The sequence below is a fragment of the Macrobrachium rosenbergii genome, chromosome 34 (assembly GCF_040412425.1).
Source record: "Macrobrachium rosenbergii isolate ZJJX-2024 chromosome 34, ASM4041242v1, whole genome shotgun sequence".
Taxonomy (NCBI): Eukaryota; Metazoa; Arthropoda; class Malacostraca; order Decapoda; family Palaemonidae; genus Macrobrachium; species Macrobrachium rosenbergii.
Window position 1 is genome coordinate 10,512,145 of NC_089774.1, and position 20,655 is coordinate 10,532,799.

Below are 20,655 nucleotides of genomic sequence, written 5' to 3' on the forward strand. Positions count from 1 at the left end.
TAACTTTAGATACGTATTTAATTTGGTCTAATTAAAGCTTTATTGCTATTTTTCATATGAACTTTAATTTCAGACGAAATCTGATCTCAAAATTTGAATGTTGATAATCAGAACCAACGTAAGATTATAGTGTTTTTTTTCATATTACCAAAGTTTAAACTTATTCATTATTTTAGATTTTGTTTATCTGTATATTAATTCATTGTCAATTATTACCAATTACATATTACATCTGTCATTTTCACAGATTCACGTAGACTTATCTCCTTGATATGATCATTTCTGGCCATTTTTTCCTTATGACGTTCCCAATTTCGCATGTAGGCATCCAGTTATATTTGAACTGTCCTTAACAGTTAATTAACCATTATAATAATAAATCATTTTATTATTTTAGGAAAATATGTAAGATTCCGACGCCATATGACAGTTATGTAGGAATTTACCTGCATCTTTGGGATGTAAAAAACGAAAATCAAATTATATTGAAGGAAACAAGTACTTAAAACTTATACAGTTTAAAAACATATATATTAAATGAAAATAAGCATTTATTAGGTGATACACGTATTTAAATTTAGATATTTTATGAAAATAAACCGAAAGATAACAGAGTCCAAGTCGACCAACCCTCAATGAAAGAAGAAGACTATTATCAAGGCCGCAGGTACAACGAGCCTAAAACATTTCCGACAATCTACGATTGTTTATATATAACATTTATGCACCTATTTTGTCTATTAAAACATACTAAAAACATTTTACCAATTAATATGAATTTTTTACAATAAAAAATTCCATTAAATCCATCCAATTTACGAAATAAACAAAATCAGCTGTTTACGTTTTTTGGAGCCAGGCATTCCGTAGGGGTCGACATTTGAGGCGAATTTAGCTTAATTATCGTCCATTATCCTCCACTTTCCATCAAAATGGTCTGCGAAAAGTGTCAAAAGAAGCTGGGAAAGGTAAGGGAGCGGTTAATTGGCCCATGGGGTCATTTTGGGAAAGGGAATCGAGCATAGGTTTAGGGGTGCGCAGCGTAACCTTTATGCAATTTTCTATTAATTAATTAATGTCTATAATTCGGGTCTATAGAAGTAATGGTTGGTTAAGTATTATGAAATTAATCTATTTTATTATTTTCATCTTGATTATTATCATTATTTAAGGTTAAAATGCTATAACTAGTTAAGGCTGCTTAGGTTAGGTTGGTTTGGGTAATGTGCGTACCATGTGGTCTCCCCCCTGCATCTCGAATTATCATTATTATTATTATTATTCTTTGCCATATTTCTTTATAAACACCAATATTTAATTATTTTAATTTAAATTTTAACATTAAAACATATTTCATGATCAGTTATGACCTAGCCTAACTTTGGGTATATCAGCATAAGTGCCCGACGGCAGACTGCTGCGATATCTACCCATCCTAACCTGATGTAGCACAGGCATCCTTAACTATCCCCAAAGTTCGCTTATTATAAGCCGCATGGGTATTGCTGTATATCCCAGACCCCCCCCCCCATAGTAGATCACGGCCAGTCAGCGCAGGTCAAATTATACGTTAATTAGGTTATAGCTGTTCCTTCTGTCTCCAGAAGTTTATTAATTACATGTTTATTATCATATTCCATTCTTTATTTGCATTCCTGGTTCAGTTATCAATTCTCTAATGTAATTTTCTGCCTTCCTATTTTATTATTTTTGGCCTATTTCATTTTTTTGCATTTCTGGTATATTTATTTATATATTTATTAAGCTATTTCATTTTTTGCATTCCTGGTATACTTATTAACTTTATATTAATCCATTTAATTTGCTGCATTCCAGGCTTATTAATTATATATATAATGTACTTATTACCCTATTTAATTTTTTGCATTCCTAGTATATTATTATTTTCATATTTTTTAACCCTTTTAATTTTTGGTATTTAATTTTTTTTTTTTTTTTTTTGTAGGTTTTTTGAGGTCACTTCTTTGTCTTCGTTATATAAATTGAGTGATATATACAGATTACAGTATTGGGGCATTTCAAGTTAATGTACTCATTGCTCGTAATGTGTGTTATTATTACAGTACCTGTGTACACATACAATCTATAGTGCCTTGTTTTTCCTTGACTAAAATTTGAAGACAAAGAATATATGTGAAAATATTACAATTCTTGCTTGTTTTGGCCTACCCCATACAAAGCTCTCAATTTCAGCAGCATTGAATGTTTTTAGGTATTTGATAACTCATACGAGTCTTGACTATGGTATCAATTCATCATTAACATAAACCATATCCGTTTTAATACTTCTGAATTTCAGTGTACCAGCACTGTAAACAGTGTATTCCATGAAATACTGTAATTTCAAAGGAAATTTCTGGAGTTAATTAACAGTAATCTATACATTTTTTGTCAACATGATTGTTTTTTGCGGTAATTTGGAATGCTTTGTTCCCTGGAACCTTATTTGTGAAAAATTAGTTACTTTGAAATTGTCCTTCCCTGTAGTCTAAAAATTTTACCACAATTTTTTTTAAACAGTTTGATATACATTGTTCCCAGTAATCTAAAAATTTTACCACGATCTTTGTAAATACTTTGATGTACATTGTTCCCTGTAATCTAAAAATTTTACCACGATTTTTGTAAATACTTTGATGATGTACATTGTTCCCTGTAATCTAAAAATTTTACCACGATCTTTGTAAATACTTTGATGATGTACATTGTTCCCTGTAATCTAAAAATTTTACCACAATCTTTGTAAATACTTTGATGATGTACATTGTTCCCTGTAATCTAAAAATTTTACCACAATTTTTGTAAATACTTTGATATACATTGTTCCCAGTAATCAAATACTTTACCATGATTTTTGTAAATAGTTTGATGTCTACATCATTCCCTGTAATCTCATTCATAAAAACTTCACAGGTTATCACCCCAGACACCTGGAAAGCCGGTGCCAACAACACAGTCGAAGGAGGTGGACGGAAGATCAATGAAAACAAACTCCTCACCAGTAAGAAAAACCGCTTCAATCCCTACACTGTGAGTATCTGGATTATCAAACCACTTAGCAAAAGTAAGATGGTCGTCAGGTAGACTTAAGTCAGGAAGGAAACTGGTTTGAGAAAAGCCAGGTAAATGAATGTTGCTCAGTATGAGAAGAGATAAGTCTCGCACAATGTTCAAGAAGCATTCAAAAAGTTAAATGTACAAGGGACATAGTGTGAACACTGTCCCATCCGTTCTCAAATAAGACATGTCTAACCCCATACCATAATGTCTCCCAAATGGTACATTGACAGTATTTTGTGTCTAGAATGTTGATAAACATGAAGAGTTTAGATTTCTTACCAGTCGCTATGTTTGAAAAATTGTTTGAACCGTTAAAGATTTGGTCACAAAAGTTTCAGACTGTTTTAGATTTGACTGTATATGATAAAATCTAGCTTAGTCTTCATCTTTCATATGACAACTATCAGCTTGTTCGATTCCTAGTCTTATAAGGCCCATTTTTCTTTATTCCACGAGGTAATGGCTACAAAAAGGTGTCTTTAAAATCATACACCTGTCAGTTTTAAAATTAATATAAGTATAAATTAATAGAAGTGTAACTTGGCTTTAAAAAATACAATGTACTCTAGTGAATGTTTGCAAGCCAGAGCCATTTCTTTTAGCCTAAGGTTCTAAAATGCAAGATTTGCAGAACAGATCTGTAAAAATAATAAATGTCTGCAAGCCAGAGCCATTTCTCTTTGCCTAAGGTTCTAAAATGCAAGATTTGCAGAACAGATTTGTAAAAATAATAAATGTCTGCAAGCCAGAGCCATTTCTCTTTGCCTAAGGTTCTAAAATGCAAGATTTGCTGAACAGATTTGTAAAAATGAACATTTGCGACGTCTCTTTTTTTTCAGACAAAGTTCGTAGAATGCCGGATTTGCAGAACAAAGGTTCACCAGGCAGGTTCCAACTTCTGCCAGGGGTGTGCCTACAAGAAGGGGATATGTGCTATGTGCGGGAAGAAGATTTTGGACACGAAGAGTTACTGCCAGTCTTCTGCCTAGAAGCACGTTCGATACCTGTATTTTACGTGCGAAAGTTACTTTGTATACTCGTGTGCTAGAGAAATGTATAATCTCGAGATGTATTTGTAAATGTTGATCTATTTTGTTTTCATGTACACTTTACAAAATGGTTGACTGTAAGCTATATGTAATTTCTAGTATGTAATCTTATTGTAATGTAATTACAAAGGGCTCACTGTGTCTTGCATATTTATGTGGAAATTTTGAAGTTGCCTGACCAATAAATGAGTTTTTTATAGTACTGTTAATTTCTACCCTTCATTTTTATTAGCATAAATCTTGAAAGATTATACTAACTGCTAATACAGGCCTACAGTTCCTCTAAATAAATTCAGAACTGAAAGAATGATTATTGCCTTAATCAGCTTGCATATTTTAAAAACAACTGTCATACCTTCAAATGGTTCAAGGGTCTGGTTTTCTGATAAATCTAGTAATTAACAGAGACCCTATAATATAGCGTACACTTACGACACGCAAGATATTCCACAGTAAACATGATTTCCTTGTCATTTCTAGCCTAAGCTAACCTGAATTTTGCATATATCAATCAATTTATGAAATTTGTTTGTGAAATTCACTATTTCTAAAAGGAACTTTTGGAAAAATGCTATCGTAATGTAGTAACTGATCAGTGACAATGTCTGATAAGCTTGGATTTGTTAGGCTGACATGCTTCTTAATATTATTGAACAAACAAAATAAACTAAAACTGAATGCAATTGAGATAGCAATTTTATTCAGCATTAGCACATAAACTAGCATCTCTTGCCAACTGATAACTTCAACTACAGTCGTCCTTAGAAAAAGGTTTCGATGGAAGTTCCTTATCAAATCACAACTACAGACCCTCCTGGTCAGTCAGGTTGTCAAAACAAAATCAGAACAGCTTACCAGAGAAGGAAAATATAAAAGTGCGCGATAAAGTATTGTTGGTAACTTTTACTTTCAAGTTAATTTCCCAAAATACAAATCAATGTTTCTAATGTTTTTGTCTTTCAGCTTTGCATTTTTTTGACTGACAGTACAGAAGTTGAATTTGAGCAACCATTTAAAATATTTTCTTGAAACCTATTTCCTCCGGGTATACTTCTCATACAGAAAGTGATGTGGTGGTTACGTTTCCAAGTTTAGCAAGTACTTAAAAACATGAGGATAAGAATGAAGGAAATATAATGACACTTCTCACTAGAAATCAAAAATGGGATCGAGACACAATGCCGTCTTAAACATGATAATGTGTCTCCCGACATGATAAAAGATGACGTGACGTACCTTGCGACAAATGAACTCAACTGAGCATGGAAAAATAATCTTTCTATCTAATAACTGTTAAGTCAAACCTTTGTATTACATTTTACAAAACATACAGTTCAGCTAATTACCAACAGAAACTCCCCTTTGATATTCAAGATTAAAAACCACTTGACATTCCCTTCCTTTTAAAAGAAACCTGAGCAATGTAATGCTGCTATTGCACAATACTAGCCATTTGAACAAGAGGACTCCCCAGTCAAAATGAAACCGTGCATCGGTTACTGACGATATTCAGTAAAATAACTTGTGATGTTTAACAAGTCTCTTCTGTGGCAAGTAAATGCCTTTCACTCTAAAAGGGGACTTTACATGTTTCCTTTCCCTTCAAAATATTACATGGTGGCCGTGACGATACACTCGATGTTCGTCATCCTCATTCAACAGCGATACTTTACCCAGCGCACCCTGGCCTCGCGTTCAAATCCTGTACATCTTGAAAGTGTTCTCCCTCGTGAACTGAAGAACCTCTTGGAGGCCAAGTCCCTTTATGTCCGCGATCTCGGCAGCAACGTGTATGGCCATGCCTGGATGCGACAGGCCAGACTGTAAGGGAAATTTTGCAAGGTTAGACTGTACTGTGACACTGTTAAAAATTCCCTCGTTAGGCAAAAACCTAGGCTGACTGCATTTGTAAGGGCTGTAAGAAACGGTATGAAGAAATAAAGTGGAGACCAAATTATCCTCACCTTTTAGAAACCTAAAGTTGGACTCCATATTAGTTTTTTGCAGCGCCCCTCGGGCAACTAGCTGCAACCTCTTCCATTCCTTTTACTGTACCTCTGTTCATATTCTCTTTCTTCCTTCTTACCTTCCACCCTCTCCTGACAATTGTTTTATAGTGCAACTACTTTGAGGTTCTCCCCTGTTAAATGTTTCAAACCTTTTACTCACAATTCCCCTTTTAGCGCTGAATGACCTCGTAGGTTCCAGCACTTGGCATTCGGCCTGAATTTTTTTATGAAATATAAAATTCAGGCCAAAGGCCAATGTATGGGACTTGAGAGGTCATTCAGCACTGAAAGGGCAATCGGTAAATCAAAAGTAAAAAGGTTTGAACGTTGCAACAGGATGAAAACTTCGCACCTGCGAGATGGAAAGATTGTGAGGAGAGGGTTGAGGAAAGTAAGTTGGAAGAAAGGGAATATGAACAGAGGTACAGTAAAAGGAATGAAAGGGGTTGCAGCTAGGAGCTGAAGGGAAGCCGCAAAGAACCGTCAAGTTATGCCTACAGCGCACCGCGTGAGGTACACTGATGGCACTAACTCCTTACAAGGAGAATCTAAAGTTGTCCTAGATAACGTGGTGACAAACATCCACATCCACACGATTGGTAAATCTGTCCCACAGAACTGTTCCAAGAAGTGTCTTAATGTATTATATATTGACCTTCTATATAACTTTCACAAGCTAACAGAGTCGAGCACTACTCTGCCACCCATACCAGAACTGAATGATACTTGAATGAACATAAAATCACAGTGTAGCCATTGAATACCACTCAATTCCTAAATATTAATTGCAGAATTGTCCTTGACTTAACAAGATATGTAGAAAACTTACTGTAATATAAAGAACCGATTTTTAAAAGTAAAACCAGACTCACCGTAAAAGGACGGAAGTAAGGAGCGTCCGTTTCCAGCAAAATTCTGTCGAGAGGAACGTGTTGCACTACTTCCCGCACCAGTCTCGCCCTCTTGTTCGACTGCAAGATCAATCCGGTGAAGCCCAGGTAGGAGTTGGAGAAGGTATTCAGCCACTCCTCCGCTTCTTCCAAACTGTCGGTGAAGCAGTGGCGATGAATCAGGTGATCCTTGGGTACCACCTGAAAAATTTAGAGCTTTTTTCTGTCACTGAAATAGATACAGAACATTCTCTAAAGAAATAGCTCTTCTGTCACTAACAGAGATTTACAGAACATTTCTGTCTTGGAAAGTTGCCGCTAAATTTACTAAATCCTTTGGGAGTCTGGCCTTCTGATACGTAACAAAGACCCTCTAGTTTGGCCTACACATGAAAATTTTAAGTTATCGAACAGCTAACGAGAATGCCACATAATTTTCAGCTAAGCTAAAGTCGACTTCACACATCATTTGATTCAAGGGAGGATCATGAATCATCCTTAGTCAACTTGGCGTTAAAGATTATCTTCTGAATCCATGGGCCACCCCACCTATCATTAATCTATCTATACACGAAAGAAGAAAATAATGAAAGGAAAAACCTTATGGGAATTATTTCTATCAGTGCCTCAAAATCTTCTGTCAATATTTACCGTATTTCAACTTTTTTCTAAACTATATATCCTTACAGCTAAGTATATTAGCATATATAGAAGAGGTTTACAGACAAGATGGAATAAGAGAGAGAGAGAGAGAGAGAGAGAGAGAGAGAGAGAGAGAGAGAGAGAGAGAGAGAAGATACCAGGACAAAAACTACGCACATATATATCAACCACACTTCACACAAAAGAATCTTGATATTTAACTTTTCCACTCCTCCACCCCCAAAAAAAATCCTCCACCCACCAAAAAAATAGAGGGAGGGGACACCCCCCCACCTTCCAACCACCTCCCTCCCACACTCTGAAATTCAGAGTCAAAAAATAGCTAAATGAAAACCCAGTCCTTCCCTACTTTGGGAACGTGGGAAAACCGGGCGACAACATTCCCAGGAAACGTGCGCACGGAAAAAAAAAAGGAAAGATTGGGAATTGGGAAGAATTTGGTAGAAGGAAAGGAGACCATAAACTGAAGGAAAAGGAATAGATAATAAACAATGAAGGCAGAGAAAGAGACTGTATGACGACTTACTATAAATGGTACAATAGATTACATTTACATAAACAATACATGAGGTCTGCCATTATGCGCTAACCTTGGAACCACTCAATCATTTCTACAAAAGGACATTCTACCATTTATACAGTCATACAAAAGATGAAAACCTACTGTAACAGGGATACAACTTCACAATACAGTACCCAAAAATGAGATATGGCTTTCATAAATTCAGATTTATGTCGACAGGCTCAGAGAAGAACAATTTAGCAAAATTACAGTAAGTTACAATATAAAATAATGCTTTTAAATGAAGGCTCGTTCAAATGCAATCTCCTTTATATAATTTCATTTAATGTTTACAGTTACTGACCAACAAAAATGGAAATGTTCTGCAATTTAATAGGTATGTCATTGTATATCAATGTTCCCCTTTTTGCAGTGAACGCAAAATTCTAGCAAACATTTGGTAATTTCAACTAATGTAATCAATAAGGCAATATCTTTCAAACTTAAATTGGACTCAGTTCAAAAAAGTATAGCATATTTTTCATCTCCAAAAGGCCTTTTTGGACCAAAATTCTAATTCAAATATTTATTAACAAGAGGAGACTGACTAACTTGGCCCCAAAATCATACATGATGTTATCAAAATCTAATGCTTTTTGCATCTTCTGCACAGCAATAATATTATGATTCAGTTGGATTTTTTGTTATAAAATCAATAAACAAGAAATCACAAAGAACACAGCAGAAATAGAATTTAGGCCCAAGGCCAAGTACTGGGACCTATGCGGTCATTCAGCTCTGAAAGGTAAACTGGAAGTAAAAAGGTTTGAAAGGTGTAAAAGGAGGGAAACCTTGCAGTTGCACTATGAGATAATTGTTAGGAGACGGTGGATAGCAAGACGGAAGGAAGGTAATATGAACGGAGGTACAGTAAAAGGAATGAAAGGGGTTGCAGCTAGTAAGTACAGTGCACTGCGCGAGGTGTGCTGACGACACTCTCCCACCCCCAAAGAGAAGAAATTACGAAGACGTACCTCTTTGAGAATGTTGATACAATCTCTGTGGGCATCTCGGCAGTGGATAACGATGGGCTTTTTGTATTCCAGAGCGATCATCAGCTGCTTGCGAAACACTTCCTTTTGTAGGGAGGGACACTCGTTGTTCCTGCAACAAAGATTCTCGTGTCATTGGGTTTAGACAGTTGCCGGGACCCTTATATGCAATGGCTTAATCTCGTAATTATTTAGAATTTTCTCTAGCGTTCCTGGTCTTACTGAATAAAATAAACTAGCACCCGCCCACTACCGGGACCGATAGGTACAACTCGGCAGGAGACTTCAATTCGTCTGAGCCCTGACGTCCATCTCTGTACTAGCTCTTTTTCCAGCTCTGAGGGCCGCCTTGCTCCTTCTATCTCTATCAAGACTGTCTGAATGAGATTTAAAAACCTTCCACTGTTGATCACCCCAATCCTGACATTCTGAATATGTAACCTCCTTATGACACTCCTTCCCCTTACATTTGATACACTTAGTGTGAGAATCATAAGTAATCTTAACTAGCCTAATCTTGCAACCTTCGGTGCAGTACCAAACACTAGAAGAGCTGGAGTCTGACTTGCTGAATCAATTAGAAATTGTTTTAACCAAAGCTAACAGAATGACGAACAGATAAGCCACGGAAAATCTGAATACTTCACCACAACTGGAACAAAAATCCACACAAACCACCGATGTTGATCGGGAGCCGGCAGAAAACGAATTGAAGTTTCCTGCTGAGTTGTACCTGTCGGTCCCGATAGTGGGCGGGTCCCTGTCACCTAAACTAGCGATGGTATCGCCACCGCGAAATTTGAATTTTTGGGCTGCCGTGGCAGGAAGCTAGGAGCTATGTAATTGGTTGGTAAGTCATATAAAAATTCAGTATAATATCAAGTCAACATTTTAGGTTCTCGAATGGTTAACCTAAAGGACATTTTTAAGCATGACATTAGAATTGGCAGAAGACGACGCTAATAAAATGGGAACACGCCAAAGTGAGCTAATGGAAATTCAAAGGCAATGAGCTAAGCAAAACCTTTATCCCATCTATAGGGCGTCATACTAAGCCTACCGTGAGTGGTACAGGTACTGACCAGGAAGAGAGAGATAAGCGATAATTCAATTTCATTAGCTACTGATAAGTTCCCTATTTTCAACATATTAAACACTGAATTCTCATGCGATTTTTCAGAGAGACAATTTGACTCACCTGTCCGAGTAATCGAGTCCTATCTCCCCCAAAGCTACGACATTTTCGTTCTGAATGGCGTGCCTCAGGAAGCCTACTTCCGACTCGGAAAATCTGCTGACGAAGTGCGGGTGGCAGCCGAAAGCACCCCAAATGTTGGCCTCGGAGATTATTTCTTCCCACCACGATATCTACGGCATAAAATACAAAAAATCACGGATCAAGATATGTCAATATCTGCAATGTAGACAGACTGCGAGTGGAATGAAATATATAACATTTAGCCCAAACCCCAAAAGCACGGACCCACGAGGTCGTTCAGCGCTGAAAGAGAAATTGAGAGTGAAAAAGGTTTTAAAGGTGCAACAGGATGATAAATAAGTTCCTACCCTCTGGAAAGTCCTCGGATCACAGAACACGGCCACGCAGCCCTCAAACGAGGCGGGAAAAGCTTCTCTGTTTTCGCATTTCAGGCGGTAGCTCGCGAGGGACCCTGTGTGATTGGTGCGGGTAAACAAGAAGTCCAGGTGGCAGTGGCTGTCTATGAAACCGGGCGAGAAGTCTTTTTTTATCAGGGCTTCGTTGTAAGCTGGCTGGAAGAAAAAAAACACTGACATCAGAGCCCATTTGATTAATATGATCTCGGATTTTACACATGCAAAGTACCAAGACAATTTTAGGAGTTTCCCGTTTTCACTAAAGAATAAATTAAGTCCGGAACGTCTCAGAAACAGCAGTGACACTGAAAACTGATTCTAACACTGAGACAAAAATAGGATATAAAATTTAGGTCCAAAGCCAAGCACTGGGACCTATAAGGTTATACAGCACTAAAAGGGAAACTAAAAGGGTTTGAAAGGTGTAACAAGAGGAAAACCTCGCAGTTGCATTTTGAAATAACTGTTAGAAGAGGGTGGAAAATATGATGGAAGAGAATATGACAGGAGTTACAGTAAAAGGAACGAAAGGGGTTACAGCTGTGGGCTGAAGAGGCACTGCAAAGAACCTTAAGTTATGCCTACAGTGCAACGCATGAGGTGCACTGAAGGCACTCTCCCTACCCTACGGGAACACAGACATAGGCATTCTGAGACGACAAACTGAAAAAGGTAGCTGTCTGCGTTCAGTACCGAGCAAAGACATATTCAAAATTCATTAAAATTCTACTTTCGTAAATATAATCCTCTTTTACTAAAACCTAAATAGGACATCAGGGCAGATGCACCAACTTCCATCTCCAATTTCTTCTAAAAATCGGTTAAATGGCAGACTTAAGAAAAAGTTGGCTGTTTGTACAAACACAGAGAAATTAGGGTCACGAGTAAGAATTACCATGGTTGATGAGCTGGTCCTGTTAGCGTCCTCACTAAATCTGAAACTCTGAATCGGTTTCCACTCCATTTTGCTCGAAAAGCCTTTGGGAGAGAGGACTTTGCTTTCATTCGACCGACGCCCCTTCCTACATTTTTCGTGCTTCCTGGAAGAAATGGGAGACACCTTCTCGAAGGACAGACTCCTCTTGAAACTCTTAAAACTGCCGTCATCTTTCTCAGACAACGGCGTGCTGTGTTCCAGTCTCTGCAGAGGCTTCAGAGTAGCTCCAGGGAAGGTTTGGTTACATTTTGAAGATGTCATTTTTCCCTCTTCTGACGGAGATCTGGAGGTACCATCGCTCCGAAGCACAGACTTTATGTATTCTATTTGCATCCGGGAAGTCTCCCTCTTGATTTCTGTGGGAGTCTTTCCCGTGGTAGGTTGTTTCTGTGACTCAGTGGCCCAGGTATCTTCAGCGTTCGGTCCAACATTCTCGTTGCACTCCTCATTGTCGTGTGAGCTTGGGCTGACTACAGCACTGGGCGATTTGCAACCGTCTCTCTGTTCCCGATCCTTGCGGCTCGTGCGGTCCCAGTAGCCCCAAAACCCTGTCATCAACTCAGAATCACTGCGATTCTTTTGCATAACTGAGAGCTTGTTAATACTGTCATCATCTATACTCTCAGCTACATCAGATTTGTTGTTCAGCCTTGGGCTGCCAAGAACACTTGATGGATCACTGAGATGTGATCGCTTTCCCAAAGACCTATCTGGAACACCTTCTTGACTAATCCCCGATGATATGGAACCAAACGAAACGTCATCGTCACAAGCCATCCAAAAGATACTTTGGGTATTGTTGCAGTAATTTCTGGGGGTAAGGGGAACCGGCTTCCTCAACTCCATGAATGTCCCGAGTGTTTCGGCACTGTCAGACGACATGACAAACCCAGGAGAGGAGAGTCTAGCCTCACACTGACAAAAACTACCACGAAATTTAGCACCTGCATCTACTGTAGGCTTGACAGGAGTCTCCAAAACCAAACTACTAGAGCTACCAAAATCTCTGGAGTCTGTCTCGTCTCCAGAGAATACTTCGACATTGAAGTCCAGTTCCGTTCCGTCTCTGCTCTGGTCCTGAAAGAAGTTAGTATAATAAATGTTTAGGATTAAAACCTTGCAACAAAATACAATAGCACTATAATTTTACATTAATGTTGGTAACTCACTGTATAGGTAACCTATCACACTGTACCATGATTTTCCAATGTAGAATATGCTTCTGCAATTGTGTACATAAATTAATGAAAACATTTATCTCTTGTCATTCATTAAATCACAGAGCAGCTGTTAGCTTGTTGTTACTCTACGATTGTGTTACTTTTTGTAGTAATTCTGTAGCAGTTATACAGGTCCATGGAATAAGTACTGTAACTTATGAAAATGATATACTTATTGCCTGACATAGATCATCTATTCACTCAACTCTGATTTATATTTAAAATGTTGATTATCTGCTGGAAAAAAATTAAGTATAACCACCATGCTTACTAATTAGCAGAAAGTTTTCATCCAAAATTAATATTTTTAGATCATTATTATCAAAGGAAGGGAATTAAGAGTCATGTATTCAAAGTTACAAAATACTTATATACGAAAGAAATTTGTAATACACAACCATGTATGAATACGTACCTCAGAAGTTAATTTTTCTTGCACGTTGAAGGGTTTCCTTGAAGGGCAGTCAAATGTGCTTTCAAAGACACCATTATCTGAGGAGGTAAAGGTGTCCCCAAAAGTCGCACTAGCATTTTCTAACAACGCTTCTTGACATACGGGAGATGTATTTTTTGCTGACGCCTTGGCAGCGCGCAATCCTCTCTTCTTCCTCTCTGCTTTCGTAATAATCTGGTCCTTCCGGCTGACTGCATCTTGCTTCGTCGGTCCTTTTGTCACAGAGTCATTTACTTGATGACCTGGGAGTCCCTTGTTGGACACCGCTTCCCATGACTTCCGGTCAAGGATCTTCTTCGCCCTCTTGTGATTGGTGGAACTGTCAGGACTTGACCGGCTGTAGTGGGCGCCAACTCTCTTGCTCTCGTTGTAGGGGCTGACTTTCTTCCAACTGGCAAAGTCGTAAGACTTTGACCTGCTGCCATGGGAACTGTGTTTCCCACTCCCACAGGAAGAACCTTCATGACTAGTGGATGACTCGGGCTTCGACGAAGGCGAGGAAGCGCTGTGCTTCTTTTCACTTGCCAGGTCTGCGCTGCTCACTCGGTCCGAACCCCCAATCATCCGCGCGCCTTCTGAACGAATGCTTTTGCTATCCATGTTCAACAACAGAATGCCTGGAAATATAAATCCATAACTTACGAAAAGCTTAACATCAACGTGTTATTCCTGAGTAACAAGTTAAAACACACACAAAAGACGGTAAATATCTCGATAAACGTAAATTTGCAACAGAAATTGGTATGATTTTCATATTAAATATATCAAGGAGATTTACAAGCATGGCATAAAACTCTAATATCTAGTCATAGATTTTAGTATGATTTTTGTAAAAGGAATACTGAGGAATCCAGCAAGTACGGCACAGAAACTCCAACGTCGTGTCGTAAATTTGTGATAGATCTTATTATGCTTTTTATATCAAGTTTATTAAGGAGACTTACAAGCACGGCGCCAAACCTCCATTCTTGAGTCGTGGCATTCAAGTAAAATAATACCGCGAGGTCAACGGGCGACAAAGAACCAGACCAGCCGGGAACCACATGGCGTCCTAGGGCAAAGCCATGAAGGTTGGAGGTAGGTTGGGGGGGGGGCCACGCCCCTTGTTTGGGGGGGGGCACGCCCCCTCATTCTTTGGGAATACCGACCTAGGCTACGCGACAAATTCAGGTTACGTCGTACCCATTTAGAGGGTATTCGACCCTTTTAATTGGGGGTTACTGAACGGGAGGGGGGGTCCGTGAGTGCCCTACCCTTAGTGACGTCATGTACGAACCATACCCCACCCTAACTAATTTCGAGGTAGTGGCTATAATACATGCCTGGCTTACCTACAATACTTCAATTATCAATTTTATGCCAAAAATAGATGATTAATCATATAAATTATTAAAAATTATCATTAAAATAAGATACCCTTCGTCTGAGGCTGACCCAATCTGACCCGAAATCCGTCAATCTCATTTGACACTAAAACAACGTTATATGACACGAAAACCGGTGTATATGTCCACATATATACAATACTCACCTCTCAGAACAATCCTCCACTTCAAAAAGCATCAAAATCCCACGAAATGTCGTAAAAAGTAATGGCGATTTCGTGGCACGAACCAGATCTTCTCCCTTGAGGGGTTGTTTACAATGGCGGCCTTTCCGCGTGACGTCATCACACCGGAGGCGTTCGGGGTTTGGAAATTGATCATTTTTATGAGATTTTTATATTTAGTTATTAATTTAGTCTGTAATTTCAAATTTTATGTATTGGGATTTTGTTTTTATAGGGAATTATGGGTATTATGGCTGTCTGTTACCTGCGATGCATGCATAGTTTTAGGAGCTAGGATTCTCATCAAATGTCTTCGGGGTTTAAGATGGTAATTTTCATTATATTCTCAGCTTTAATTATTGATTTACTCTAGAATTTTAATTGGTATATATTGAAGTTTTGTTTTTATAGGGAATTATTTGTATTATGGCTGTCTTTTACATGTTCTATATGCACGTTTTTAGGCAATATGCCTATATCATATACTATATATTCCCCGGGTTTTAAAATAATTTTCAATATTTATATCAGTAATTATTGATTGAGAGTATATTTGCTCTTTTTATTTACTAAAAAATTGTTTATAGATAGAGTTAATGGTATTTCCTATGTCTTTTACGTGATGTTTTTATCAATATTCTACATTTTTAGACAGGAGGCCTACCATCATCTACTACAGACCGTAAATGTCTATATAAATTTTCTATGTAAATTTATACCATAATATCCTTAAAATACATTATTTATTCAGTGATAAACGATAAAAAAACTATTACATAAACAAACGTAGGAAAATACAAATCGGAAATTTAAAATATATCTTAAGAAATCTGCCAAGACCCTAGACCTATTGTACTGAAGAAACTAATGCCAGTTCTGTCATCACTTAAGAGACAGACATACAGGCAAAAATACAGACAGTTAGACAGACAAAATTACAGTCTTCCACCGCTCAGTCTGTCTAAAAATTAGCGTTCCTCTGGTTTGACCGTTATAGGATTCACGGTTCCTAGACCAACGTCAGTGACTAATGGCTCAGTCACACGAAAATTGCCTCGCATTTGGCCCACATTGCCTGGCGGTGCTTCCAGACGTACGTAGGAGTTTTATAATGTTAAAAGTGGAAATTTGGATGCAGTCGACTCAATTGGCATTGATAAAAATTGCTAATAAGTTTTTAATTCAGTCTTACGAAACCATTTGTCTGGGAAGGAACATGGTTTGGTTCTCTCGTAATTTTCACAAACTTTACTAATTAAATATTCATTTAAAAGGAATCTAGGCATTAAATTCATATTAATCTTAATAAAAATTTAATAAATTGCATAAAACATGCTATTTTGTTTTTCTTTAAGAGAGAAAATCATGCAAAATTGTCATGCGCATTAGCGTAAGTCCCATGAGACCGCAACGAACGGTCCCACCCGCCATTGCAGTGTTCAACTAAGCAGTGACAAGTGTGGATTCACCTCTGAAAATGTCTTCAGCAAAGCAGAAATCTTGCAAATAACTGGATTATTGGAAGGGAAATAATGATATTGAGATGTTTTAAGGATAAATCATATATTTTATAAGTGACTTTGTGGTGTTTTTGGTGTAAACAACTGTCTGGAAATTGATGTTACATAGACATCTTAGTTTATAGCTTTCAAAAGATGCCTTGTCGAAAAAGGGTGGTTTTCATTACTTACGTCATAATAAGCATTGTGTTTTTGCTTAATTTATACTATAAACAAAACAAAGCTTCCCCACGAGTGAGGTATCAGCCTTACTTAAAAAGCCCAGTAACAAATTTTGAAAATAAAAAATCAGAAACAGTATCTACTCTTTTGGAAAATATCAGTGGCATGGCGCCAACTAATGTCAACAAAATCAGTAAAATGAAAACGCAGAGATTTTTCGATATTGTGAAGAGAAATTCACATATAATGAATTATCTTGAGAGGCTGGAAGAAGTCTATGATGATTTGTTTTATAAAATATATCCCGTTAGTGTAGGTAAGAGAATAAGAATTAATATATATATATATATATATATATATATATATATATATATATATATATATATATATATATATATATATATATATAAACAGTATATATATATATATATATATATGCTATTTTATTTATCATATTGCACAGTATTTTAAATCTATATCATTATTTATATTATTCATTTACTCAAATTAATATGTGGAACTTATAAATACCAAAATTAGCCAATTATAAAATTTTAATTTTAAATATTTCTTACACTTTATTGTACAATTTAATTTCATTCATTGTAATAATATAAAGTTCAATCATTACTATATTATTACAGGGGTCCCCGAAACGCCAACTGAAACAGCCAAAGCTATTGAAACTGAAAATGAAACTGTAAACATTGACCATGATTCCTCTACGGGAGTTAAAGAAGAAGATGGTGGTTTATCTGTGACGTCATACAGCCTCCCGGGATGCAACTGCTCTAGAAAATTAGGACGAAATAAACAAGACAAGAAATATGTCGTTCTCAGGAGGTACGAAGTATTAAATGGATGTGTTTAAAGTGAAATATACTTTAATATTTATCAAAATTATCTATTTATGTTTGACTGCAGCATATTTATTGCATAAATATGAAATAATATTGAATAATGATGCATTTTTATGTTCATAAATCCAGTTTCCAAGTTCCCTGTTGATTTTAAACTGTTCTTTATATTATTAATCATTATATTCTTTCCAAATCCAGATATTCAGCTGAACATCATATGGCAATGAGTCGGACTGTGCAAATGATCAGCTCGTGCAGTGACCACGCCACGGCTCGTGGCCCCAAACAAAAAGTAATTACAAATACATTTTTTGGGGCATTTTTCTTTTGTGAAGGCCTACAGATGTAATAAACATCTATTAATTTATCTAGCTTTCTATAAATGGTAGGTCTATGGTTTCCCTTAGGAATCAAACCAAAGTTTTTAGTCTGTCTAATGTCTATAAGAAATCTAGGCCTAGTTTTGATAAAAGGGAATTAATCTTCCATTGCAGTGACATAAAATTAATCAGGTAAATCATTTTAATTAACCTTCTTTACTCTGTTTATTCCAGGTTGTGTCCTACAGCTACTTTGGCAACACGAGCGACGTAGGCCTATACAACCGCTACTTTTCAGAAATGAGGAACCGCGCCCTTGAAATCCATCGGCATTACCCGGGTATTTATCGAAGTGATGTCTTCAGATTATCTATAAGTAACCTGGTGATATGTGATGCCAAATTTACACTTAAGAAATGCCATACCTGGTTTACGACTAGTCGCTGAATATACTAGGCCTACGCAATATTGCGCAAAACGTGCTCATAGCATTTACAGGTCCTATTAAAGTATGAAATGAAGAAGTATGAAGAATTTGGAGGGATTATATATTAAAATGGTCGTTTTAAGTGCAGAATAGACCTATTTATATACATTTTTTTCAAATAAACTTGAAAATAACACGACAGTGTGCGATCTGGACCTACGCGTTCATTTTGAAATTGTAAAAGGAAGAATATGGCATTAATATAGACCTAAACAGGTATCTTATACATAAATTAGATAAATTTTTATATTTGTAATGAAATAAAATCTAAAATAACAAAAATTCAGAAAACAGATTCAAAGAGTTACTTAACCAATCCTTACTGAACTTAACCTAATCTGGGGTACTGCGTTCACCCAACCTGCAACAGCTATCAGGAGTTGGATATTCATTTCACTGTATTGCACCTGTATTTCACTTCTTCATGTCCAATTTCACTCATACTTCTTCATTTCATGTCTTAGTAGAAGAAGCATGTATCAGTCTCTACATGCTTAGTGTAGGCTCTTGTCACTGATCATTGTTATTCAAAGAAATAAACTTTAGAACTGAGTGTGAACACTTTCATAATTTGCAAAGAATATTCTAGTTGTCAAGTGAACAGTTATACTCACTGAAATTTGCTACAAAATCTTATTATCTTTCCAATTACAGGTTTTGTGATGCGCGTTTACCACAACGTTGGGCCGGAGGACGAAAAAGGTCAGAGGGAAATATGTCAGGCATTCTGCGATATCCCACTTCTGGACTTCTGCGATGTTTCCGCTCTCCCATCACCTTGGTTTGATTTTGGAGACCAACAAAAAGTTAGTTTATGTTCCAGTGTTGTTATTCATTCATCAAATAACTTTATTGATATTCCTTCCATGTTAAAAAAGCATCATAAAGCCAATTTAGGTATTTCTCTCTAGGTGGGCACACTGTGGAGATTCCTCACGCTGCTTGATCCACTCGTTGATGCGACATTGTTCCGGGACCTCGACTCCTACGTGCTTCCAAGGGAAGCGGCCGCTGTGGAGGAGTGGCTTCGGAGTAACTCCTCTTATCACGTCATGAGGGACCACCCCCTACACAACGGCCAGATTCTGGCAGGTCAGAAGGTTGCGGAGAGTGAGACAGCGTTACGGTATTTGGTCAAAACTCTTCCTTGCTTCTTAACAGATGTGTCTTGTACTATAATCCCTAAGCCTTTTTCCCATTCCTGGCTATGACTCAATACAGTTGCCTGACTACCAGGTACAAATTGCTTATGTCAACAAAGGTACAATAGTTTTTAGCCAGATTTAGCCATAGTGCTCCATTATTGCCCTAAATCTAGACCTGGTTCCTCTTGCTAGTAAGACAAGCAAGCTAACAATCTCTGCATAAGACCAGTTATCATTACATTTTATCATTATCATATTTCTGACCTTTGTGTCAATGTAAAATACTATTATTATTATATTTCCAGGTTTATGGGGCAGTCAGACTCACCTGGACAGAGCCAACGCCTACCATTACGGGGCCTTGATGTTGTCGCAGCCCTACCACGATTTGTGGGACTATGACCAGCGACTGCTGCGCAGAATCCTCTGGCCTCAGATTAGGAACAGGACGGTGAGTAGTCTTTGTTGTTTTTCTGCATAGTACTGTGCTGTTCTGTACTATACTGTACTGTAATGTACTGTATTGTACACTGCTCTGTATTATACTCTGTGTAATGTACTGTTCTGTACTGTACTGTATGAAGTGGCACTGGAGATGAAGACAGTACTGTACTGGCATGTCATGTCCTTCACACAACCCATTGGAGAATAGTGAGGGATAGTGTTAGCTGGTGCTCCTGTGGGCATCAAAAGAGTTGGAAGACCTAGACCTACTTAGTAGAGAACTAGGATATAAGAGGTTGGAGGCAATTGGAGCTTTGTGGGAAATAAAGTAAATGAGAGAAACAACTGGAGTAATTTCACGGAGGCCCTTTGCGCTGACAAAAATTCTGTATTCGAAATCAGTCCTCCATTATCGTACTTTGCGCAGAGTAACATACTCCACCCGTCTTCATTTTTCAGATGGTCCATGATAGCTACACCTGCAGGGCCAAATTATTTCAAGGTCAGGGGCCAGCGAGACCTTTCCCCACGCGGAGGGAAGGCCGCAACTACACGGGTTACGGCAAGACGAAGTCCGGGGTCACGAAACTCCTGAAGACCTGCCCCGTGGCTTGTAGGCCTAAGTCTCACAAGGATTGGCTTTTGTGTTGATCCTAATTTGAGGGGATTACTGTATATATATATATATATATATATA

General features: G+C 37.5%; 3 protein-coding genes across 3 annotated transcripts; 2 read left to right on the forward strand and 1 right to left on the reverse strand.

Moving 5' to 3' along the window:
- The first annotated feature begins 810 nt into the window (after positions 1 to 810).
- Positions 811 to 4,216, forward strand: LOC136856194 (cysteine-rich PDZ-binding protein). Its single transcript, XM_067133876.1, has 3 exons — positions 811 to 968; positions 2,935 to 3,051; positions 3,921 to 4,216. Exons 1-3 carry the CDS (start codon positions 933 to 935, stop codon positions 4,068 to 4,070), a joined length of 303 nt encoding a protein of 100 aa, XP_066989977.1. The 5' UTR covers positions 811 to 932; the 3' UTR covers positions 4,071 to 4,216.
- A 797-nt stretch (positions 4,217 to 5,013) lies between these two features.
- Positions 5,014 to 15,139, reverse strand: LOC136856193 (uncharacterized). The gene is made up of 8 exons (XM_067133875.1): positions 15,003 to 15,139; positions 13,433 to 14,088; positions 11,756 to 12,874; positions 10,813 to 11,016; positions 10,445 to 10,614; positions 9,229 to 9,358; positions 7,012 to 7,230; positions 5,014 to 5,951 (listed from the first exon to the last, which is right to left on the reverse strand). Exons 2-8 carry the CDS (start codon positions 14,069 to 14,071, stop codon positions 5,826 to 5,828), a joined length of 2,607 nt encoding a protein of 868 aa, XP_066989976.1. The 5' UTR covers positions 14,072 to 14,088; positions 15,003 to 15,139; the 3' UTR covers positions 5,014 to 5,825.
- A 1,331-nt stretch (positions 15,140 to 16,470) lies between these two features.
- Positions 16,471 to 20,619, forward strand: LOC136855979 (uncharacterized). Its single transcript, XM_067133530.1, has 8 exons — positions 16,471 to 17,018; positions 17,347 to 17,545; positions 17,761 to 17,854; positions 18,117 to 18,222; positions 19,024 to 19,175; positions 19,281 to 19,461; positions 19,820 to 19,965; positions 20,418 to 20,619. The coding sequence occupies exons 1-8, from the start codon at positions 16,676 to 16,678 to the stop codon at positions 20,607 to 20,609; spliced, it is 1,413 nt and encodes a 470-aa protein (XP_066989631.1). The 5' UTR covers positions 16,471 to 16,675; the 3' UTR covers positions 20,610 to 20,619.
- The last annotated feature ends 36 nt before the right edge of the window (positions 20,620 to 20,655 follow it).

Bases quoted from the DNA above. Each gene is read 5' to 3' on its own strand.
- LOC136855979 (XM_067133530.1), top strand. From the start codon at position 16,676: ATGCCTTGTCGAAAAAGGGTGGTTTTCATTACTTACGTCATAATAAGC. The intron at 17,546-17,760 runs GTACGAAGTATT...TTCCAAATCCAG, and splicing joins AAATATGTCGTTCTCAGGAG to ATATTCAGCTGAACATCATA. The intron at 19,966-20,417 runs GTGAGTAGTCTT...TTCATTTTTCAG, and splicing joins CTCAGATTAGGAACAGGACG to ATGGTCCATGATAGCTACAC.
- LOC136856193 (XM_067133875.1), bottom strand. From the start codon at position 14,071: ATGGATAGCAAAAGCATTCGTTCAGAAGGCGCGCGGATGATTGGGGGT. The intron at 12,875-13,432 runs GTACGTATTCAT...AACTTCTTTCAG, and splicing joins AAGAAAAATTAACTTCTGAG to GACCAGAGCAGAGACGGAAC. The intron at 9,359-10,444 runs GTGAGTCAAATT...TCTTTGTTGCAG, and splicing joins GGACTCGATTACTCGGACAG to GAACAACGAGTGTCCCTCCC.
- LOC136856194 (XM_067133876.1), top strand. From the start codon at position 933: ATGGTCTGCGAAAAGTGTCAAAAGAAGCTGGGAAAG. The intron at 969-2,934 runs GTAAGGGAGCGG...AAAACTTCACAG, and splicing joins GTCAAAAGAAGCTGGGAAAG to GTTATCACCCCAGACACCTG. The intron at 3,052-3,920 runs GTGAGTATCTGG...CTTTTTTTTCAG, and splicing joins ACCGCTTCAATCCCTACACT to ACAAAGTTCGTAGAATGCCG.